This window comes from Glandiceps talaboti, chromosome 5 (genome assembly GCF_964340395.1).
Source record: "Glandiceps talaboti chromosome 5, keGlaTala1.1, whole genome shotgun sequence".
Classification (NCBI taxonomy): Eukaryota; Metazoa; Hemichordata; class Enteropneusta; family Spengelidae; genus Glandiceps; species Glandiceps talaboti.
The window spans coordinates 4,624,831-4,633,326 of record NC_135553.1 but is presented as its reverse complement, the minus strand read 5'-3'; the positions used below and the strand labels follow the sequence as shown (position 1 = coordinate 4,633,326).

Here is an 8,496-nt window from a genome sequence, read left to right as displayed (position 1 = left end):
TACATATATTCATATGAATGTAAGTGTCTCGCTGGAGAGAACAGTGCTCGATGTAAATATTAGTAGCAGAGCATTATAGACTTGATTCAAAAGAATAAGGACTTATTACATCCTTAGTCTTTTGAATTAAGTATATATATATATATATATATATATATATATATATATATATATATATATATATATATATATATATATATATAATATATATATATATATATATATATATATAACTCGGTGAGTATCAATCTGCTAAGACAGTGCTCTATACCGCAGTGGCAGAGCGCAATACCAAAACTATATATATATATATATATATATATATATATATATATATATATATATATATATATATATATATATATATATATATATATATATATATATATATATATATATAATGTTTTCGATTTATCTCGACTATTCTAGCCCCCAAAAACCAAAACTATATTTTTATTACTTTCAGTTTGAGATACAACTTTAATTCGAGCTTTCCCACTATTTATCAAATAAGATATGACAAACTTTGATGTTGTACATGTATGTTGGTCTGAGTTTAAATTAAATAACAGACAATATCTCAAAGTTTAAACTTTAACATAATGGAAATAATGTTTATTTCGAATTGTCACATACAATAGAAAGTATTATGTACATCATATTAAATTATACATAAACATTCAATAACAGTAAACATATTAAATATATATAAACACAATAGAAATGCCATTATAAATATCCCAAGAGATCATGCCTCTTGCATCAAAATTCAATAATAACAATCCACGGGTTTCATTCAAATCTTTAAAAATAAAAATATTCAATTCAACATTGAAAATTTCACATACTTGAAAATATTACAAATTGGCATTTATGCGTATCATTCAGTTATAAACTTGGATGTTTTGTGAAACTGACTGACAAAGTTTGTTTCTCCTAGCGGTGTTGTATTCGAGTTCGCAGTCAGATATAAGCATGTAATGGCATGGTCAATTCTACGACCAGTTCAAATGTCTTTCCTCAGTTACACTATCGATCACATCATCACGCCTTTCTCAACTTGTTGACAGCGATTGACTTCTTCACCAAGCGTCGAACTTGTTTCGTTGAAACTTCTGTACTTTCGTCAACTGCGATGTCACCATCAAAAGTGACCGTTTTTGAAGTTGTGGGTTTGGAAGGAAGACTTGATTTCCTCGGAGATCTTGAAATAACCGTCTTTTTAGGTGTACTCGTAATTGGAGATACTGGCAGTGATGGCGGTGGTGGAGATTTTCTTCCAGATGCCCTTGAACAACAAGAACGTGGTGACGTAGACGGACTACAAACCGAACAGATTCCAGTCACTGGACACCTAGAACGTGCTCTTGTCTGGGCGATGTCATCATCACTGGAAATTGGAGAGAAGAAAATGTTATCATTACTTTAGATAATTTCTCAAGATTTTTTATTGATAACCACTCATGTTACATTTTGGTAATCATTTTCAGTTATTGTCTATGGAAGGAGGAGGTTCGTCACAATATATAAGTTATGAATCCTGGAAAAAATGGCTCATTTGTCGAAAAATTCTCTTACCTATCTGAAGATGAGGACATGTGTCTTCTTTTTGCCGAACCACTGAATGTAGTCATTTTCTTGGAAGGTGAAGTGGTAGTTTTTGTGTCATCTATTTTCCTCTTTCTATGGCTTGTTTTTGGTGGTGTTATCGTTGGGGTCGCTGTTACACTTGTTTCTGGTTTTGCCAATTCACTGCGAACGTCTGCCATACTTTTTAACACTGCAATTCTCTTAGACCTCTCTGATACTTCGGGTAAATCGCTTACAGCACCAGTCATTGTTTTGGCAGTTCGTTCTGTGACAAAAAAGGAAAAGTTTATGAGTCAATTATTTTGTCTTTTAGTATTGAATTTATTAAACCTTTGTTCCAAATACAAACTTGAATAAAATATTACCTGAAATTTTCGACTACACACTTAAATCCTGAATATTGTTCAATTGGTGACATTAACAATATGTGAATTTGAAATAAAAACTTACTTTTCTTTTTGAGGGCAGTTTCAACTCTAGTTGCCATGGCATCCTCATCAACTCTTCCTCCTCTTACACGATATTCTTGTATCACTTCATGATTAACTTCATCCATCAATTGTTGCAGTGACATCTCTTCTCTAGCGCCCCCTATGATGACCTTTGACAATAGTTTAGCATCTTTTAATGACACGTATTGACCTCCAGTCAGGTGAGCAATAGCCATAAAGAAATCTTTGAAGCCTTCAGCGTAGGATCCACACACTACACTGTATAAAGTGATATTCTTCTCTGCCATTTCACGCACGATTTTCATTGGATCGTGACCATCTGGACAACCTGAAACATTTGAAGTGGAAAAAATTATTATTACAGGAAAAGAAAAAATAATCTTACAATCGATAATTATAAATTGTTGACGTTTTCAACTGAAATCGTAGGTTCTCATTTCCGATACTAATAATATTCATAGTGCCAATTTCGAAATGAAATAAAATATTGGAAAGTTGTGGAAATGTAGCTGGTGTTATTATTAGCGAAAACTTACCTTTTGGAAATCCATCACCAGATTCAGCTAATCCATGTGGAGGGGCATCTGCGATCAGAACACATACTTTCGTCGCCTGTGGGCGCCATTTCAAATTCAAGGCTTCAAAAAGCCCATCAGCCACAGCTTCTGGACCGTCACCACCTAAAATTGTACATCAATAAAAACTCTATTAGTGATGTCTTGGGACTCTAAATCTTGTACTTTAATAGGCTTGAAGGTGGAGTGTTATTTCAATAGTGACAATGCTACACATCCCCTGACTGTACTTGAAGAACAGATGACCTGTAGATGACAAAAAAACTGCATATACGTACCTCCTCTAGCAGCCATTTCATCCATTTTCTTCTGCATCGTTTTCAAAGATGGAGTGAAGTCTAATACTTGTGTTACAAAGGTGCTGTCTTGTGGAGGGTGGTCTCTGTATTCAACCAATCCTAAATGAATATCAGACATCTCCTTGGCAACGATTTCTTCTACAATACTTTGGATACTCTGTTGTTATCGAGAAAATAAAAAAAAAATACAGTTTTGTTAAATCATGGTGATCATAAAGCCATGATTGCTTTAACACGTACAATACTGCATTTAAGTTGTTGACGCTGCTACCATGACGTCATCGGTCCTTCTCATAATTCTTTCGTTTTCAATTTTAGAAGTTCTACGATCTTCATTGCCCTCTTGGCCCCTTCTATACATGTATAGTCGTTATATTAGTTACAAATTGCGCATCCACGAAATATTCATATTTCCTTACTGAACTCTGTAATTGATTATTACCAAACGAAAATGTTCTAAGTAAAAAAAATTATATTGTCTTTCATTTATTCGCACCTTTTTTGCCTCCTCTATCCAGCTACCCATACTGCTGGTACAATCCATCACGAACGCTAAATCTAGTATACTAGCATCGTGGTGTTTCAGCAATGGTTGTGGAACAAAGTCGGGAACGTCGATTGTGCCTGGCATATTTACTAATTATATAGTACACCGTACAAATTTGTTCAGTAATTTGCTGTTCGACTCTTTCTGCACTGGTCTCAGCCTGTAGTCGCCAATGTTTTGATTGAATGTACTGTCGCACTTCGCTTTATATATTGTATGCATCTATTGTGTTTAAAGTAGCCGTGTCATGACGTAGTGATAGTCTACGCTATATATAGATAGTGGCGTCCAATGGCACTACAGCATACGGATCATGTAGAAACATGCCCTGCTCGCAGAGGGCGCTATTTTGCAATACGTCATCGCACGACAAGTCAGAACTTGTATCGCGACCTTTCCACCCTAGACTACTTGATTGTACTATTACAACGTTGTACCATAGCATGTATCTGTGTTTATAAGATCAGTGAACAGACAGTGATGCCAAGTTAACACAGTGTGATTCCATAGCATTATGATTTATACAGCTTATCATCAATTTGCTTGATGTTAGTATTACAAGTATTTGTTGCCATGAAAATTGGATGAACGTTACACATTATAATATAAATGTTAGTTAATCATAAAATGACATGTGTCAATCAACAATTCCAATATCCTCATTTCAATTTTAAAAGTTCAAAGACGTTTGAGAATCAATTCAAATTGCAAAAGAAATATCATATGAAGTATAAATATACACAATATCTATTTCTCAGTTGTGTTTCGTTCGAATATCTCAATAAAATGCAGTATAAATAATTTGAAGTCACTAAGTTACAGCAATCTGAAAAGGGTTATCCTGTTTACAAACAAAGACGATCACATTCTATCCGTAGCCATAAAAGACTAACGCTATACCATACTACATGTACTACTATTTCGACTATCGTAACGAATTGGGGACGCATTGGGCACGACTGAATTTTAAAAAAATCAGAATTGCAATTAGCGTAGCTGAAAAGAGGTAGTAACATTAGTCCTTCAAGACTATGGGTAGGCTAGGACGATCACAACAAACCTTCGAAACGTTTTCATTAAAGACAGACCGTCAAAATAATGAATAATTTACAAGGTATAAACTATAAAGACGGTATATTGTCTAAAATGTGAGATAGCTGGAGAACTTTGGTACGGTATTAAAAGTTCATTGTCTGGGGTAGACTGAAAGATTAACCGTTGAGGGCACTCTTCTATGCATCGGTGTAGGGAATTAAGGTTGTTGACGATTCGACATGTTCAAAGCAAGTAGCTGTAGACAGGCTATAAAGATCTGACATCGTCAGGTAGGCTTAACTGAACTGACATGGTTTGATGAATCCTAGTCTTTTACAGGTTAATTTGAAGTTTTTGGTTTTTATCACAAAAAGAATACAAATAATTTGAACATAATATAATACGTACATATATACATATATTCATATGAATGTAAGTGTCTCGCTGGAGAGAACAGTGCTCGATGTAAATATTAGTAGCAGAGCATTATAGACTTGATTCAAAAGAATAAGGACTTATTACATCCTTATTCTTTTGAATTAAGTCTATATATATAATGTTTTCGATTTATCTCGACTATTCTGGCCCCCCAAAAAAACAAAACTATATTTTTATTACTTTCAGTTTGAGATACAACTTTAATTCGAGCTTTCCCACTATTTATCAAATAAGATATGACAAACTTTGATGTTGTACATGTATGTTGGTCTGAGTTTAAATTAAATAACAGACAATATCTCAAAATTTAAACTTTAACATAATGGAAATAATGTTTATTTCGAATTATCACATACAATAGAAAGTATTATGTACATCATATTAAATTATACATAAACATTTAATAAAAGTAAACATATTAAATATATACAAACACAATAGAAATGCCATTATAAATATCCCAAGAGATCATGCCTCTTGCATCAAAATTCAATAATAACAATCCACGGGGATTCATTCAAATCTTTAAAAACATTGAAAATTTCACATACAACGCTTGTACTTGAAAATATTACATATTGGCATTTATGCGTATCATTCAGTTATAAACTTGGATGTTTTTTGAAACTGACTGACAAAGTTTGTTTCTCCTAGCGGTGTTGTATTCGAGTTCGCAGTCAGATATAAACATGTAATGGCATGGTCAATTCTACGACCAGTTCAAATGTCTTTCCTTACACTATCGATCACATCATCACGCCTTTCTCAACTTGTTGACAGCGATTGATTTTTTCACCAAGCGTCGAACTTGTTTCGTTGAAACTTCTGTACTTTCGTCAACTGCGATGTCACCATCAAAAGTAACCGTTTTTGAAGTCGTGGGTTTAGAAGCAAGACTTGATTTCCTCGGAGATCTTGACACAGCAGTCTTTTTAGGTGTACTCGTAACTGGAGATACTGGCAGTGATGGCGGTGGTGGAGATTTTCGTCCAGATGCCCTTGAACAACAAGAACGTGATGACGTAGACGGACTACAAACCGAACAGATTCCAGTCACTGGACACCTAGAACGTGCTCTTGTCTGAGCGATGTCATCATCACTGGAAATTGGAGAGAAGAAAATGTTATCATTACTTTAGATAATTTCTCAAGATTTTTTATTGATAACCACTCATGTTACATTTTGGTAATCATTTTCAGTTATTGTCAATGAAAGGAGGAGGTCCGTCACAATATATAAGTTATGAATCCTGGAAAAAAATGGCTCATATGTCGAAAAATTCTCTTACCTATTTGAAGATGAGGACATATGTCTTCTTTTTGCCGAACCACTGAATGTAGTCATTTTCTTGGAAGGTGAAGTGGTAGTTTTTGTGTCATCTATTTTCCTCTTTCTATGGCTTGTTTTTGGTGGAGTTATCGTTGGGGTCGCTGTTACACTTGTTTCTGGTTTTGCCAATTCACTGCGAACGTCTGCCATACTTTTTAACACTGCGATTCTCTTGGACCTCTCTGATACTTCGGGTAAATCGCTGACAGCACCAGTCATCGTTTTGGCAGTTCGTTCTGTGGCAAAAAAGGAAAAGTTTATGAGTCAATTATTTTGTCTTTTAGTATTGAATTTATTAAAACTTTGTTCCAAATACAAACTTGAATAAAATATACCTGAAATTTTCGACTATATTGTTCAATTGGTGACATTAACTATATGTGAATTTGAAGTAAAAACTTACTTCTCTTTTTGAGGGCAGTTTCAACTCTGGTTGCCATGGCATCCTCATCAACTCTTCCTCCTCTTACACGATATTCTTGTATCACTTCATGATTAACTTCATCCATCAATTGTTGCAGTGACATCTCTTCTCTAGCGCCCCCTATGATGACCTTTGACAATAGTTTAGCATCTTTTAATGACACGTATTGACCTCCAGTCAGGTGAGCAATAGCCATAAAGAAATCTTTGAAGCCTTCAGCGTAGGATCCACACACTACACTGTATAAAGTGATATTCTTCTCTGCCATTTCACGCACGATTTTCATGGGATCGTGACCATCTGGACAACCTGAAACATTTGAAGTGGAAAAAATTATTATTACAGGAAAAGAAAAAATAATCTTACAATCGATAATTATAAATTGTTGACGTTTTCAACTGAAATCGTAGGTTCTCATTTCCAATACTAATAATATTCATAGTGCCAATTTCGAAATGAAATAAAATATTGGAAAGTTGTGGAAATGTAGCTGGTGTTATTATTAGCGAAAACTTACCTTTTGGAAATCCATCACCAGATTCAGCTAATCCATGTGGAGGGGCATCTGCGATCAGAACACATACTTTCGTCGCCTGTGGGCGCCATTTCAAATTCAAGGCTTCAAAAAGCCCATCAGCCACAGCTTCTGGACCGTCACCACCTAAAATTGTACATCAATAAAAACTCTATTAGTGATGTCTTGGGACTCTAACTCTTGTATTTTAATAGGCTTGAAGGTGGAGTGTTATTTCAATCGTTACAATGCCATACACCCCCTTACTGTACTTGAAGAACAGATGACCTGTAGATGACAAAAAACCCTGCATATACGTACCTCCTCTAGCAGCCATTGCATCCATTTTCTTCTGCATCGTTTTCAAGGATGGAGTGAAGTCTAATACTTGTGTTACAAAGGTTCTATCTTCTGGAGGGTGGTCTCTGTATTCAACCAATCCTAAATGAATATCAGACATCTCCTTGGCAACGATTTCCTCTACAATACTTTGGATACTCTGTTGTTATCGAGAAAATAAAAAAAAATACAGTTTTGTTAAATCATGGTGATCATAAAGCCATTGCTTTAACAGGTACAGTACTGTATTGTTGACGCTGCTACCATGACCTCATTAGTCCTTCTCATAATTCTTTCGTTTTCAATGTTAGAAGTTCTATGATCTCCATTACCCTCTTGGTCCCTTCTATACATGTATAGTCATTATAGTAGTTACAAATTGCGCGTCCACGAAATATTCATATTTACTTACTGAACTCTGTAATTGATTATTACGAAACGAAAATGTTCTAAGTAAAAAAATTATATTGTCTTTCATTCATTCACACCTTTTTTGCCTCCTCTATCCAGCTACCCATACTGCTGGTACAATCCATCACGAACGCTAAATCTAGTATACGAGCATCGTGGTGTTTCAGCAATGGTTGTGGAACAAAGTCGGGAACGTCGATTGTGCCTGGCATGTTTACTAATTATATAGTACACCGTACAAATTTGTTCAGTAATTTGCTGTTCGACTCTTTCTGCACTGGTCTCAGCCTGTAGTCGCCAATGTTTTGATTGAATGTACTGTCGCACTTCGCTTTATATATTGTATGCATCTATTGTGTTTAAAGTAGCCGTGTCATGACGTAGTGATAGTCTACGCTATATATAGATAGTGGCGTCCAATGGCACTACAGCATACGGATCATGTAGAAACATGCCCTGCTCGCAGAGGGCGCTATTCTGAATGAGTCAACGAGCGACAAGTTGAAACATGTGTATAGTAATACATGGTACGGCCTTTTATA

At 35.1% G+C, this 8,496-nt stretch overlaps 2 protein-coding genes across 2 annotated transcripts; both read right to left on the bottom strand.

Annotated features, from left to right (window-relative positions):
• Window positions 1-632: 632 nt before the first annotated feature.
• Window positions 633-3,687, bottom strand: LOC144435600 (uncharacterized). Its single transcript, XM_078124187.1, has 6 exons — window positions 3,413-3,687; window positions 2,896-3,073; window positions 2,579-2,722; window positions 2,041-2,370; window positions 1,579-1,855; window positions 633-1,390 (listed from the first exon to the last, which is right to left on the bottom strand). Exons 1-6 carry the CDS (start codon window positions 3,545-3,547, stop codon window positions 1,045-1,047), a joined length of 1,410 nt encoding a protein of 469 aa, XP_077980313.1. The 5' UTR covers window positions 3,548-3,687; the 3' UTR covers window positions 633-1,044.
• A 1,578-nt stretch (window positions 3,688-5,265) lies between these two features.
• On the bottom strand, window positions 5,266-8,293 carry LOC144435247 (uncharacterized). Its single transcript, XM_078123835.1, has 6 exons — window positions 8,032-8,293; window positions 7,526-7,703; window positions 7,208-7,351; window positions 6,670-6,999; window positions 6,226-6,502; window positions 5,266-6,036 (listed from the first exon to the last, which is right to left on the bottom strand). Exons 1-6 carry the CDS (start codon window positions 8,164-8,166, stop codon window positions 5,691-5,693), a joined length of 1,410 nt encoding a protein of 469 aa, XP_077979961.1. The 5' UTR covers window positions 8,167-8,293; the 3' UTR covers window positions 5,266-5,690.
• Between the last annotated feature and the right edge of the window lie 203 nt (window positions 8,294-8,496).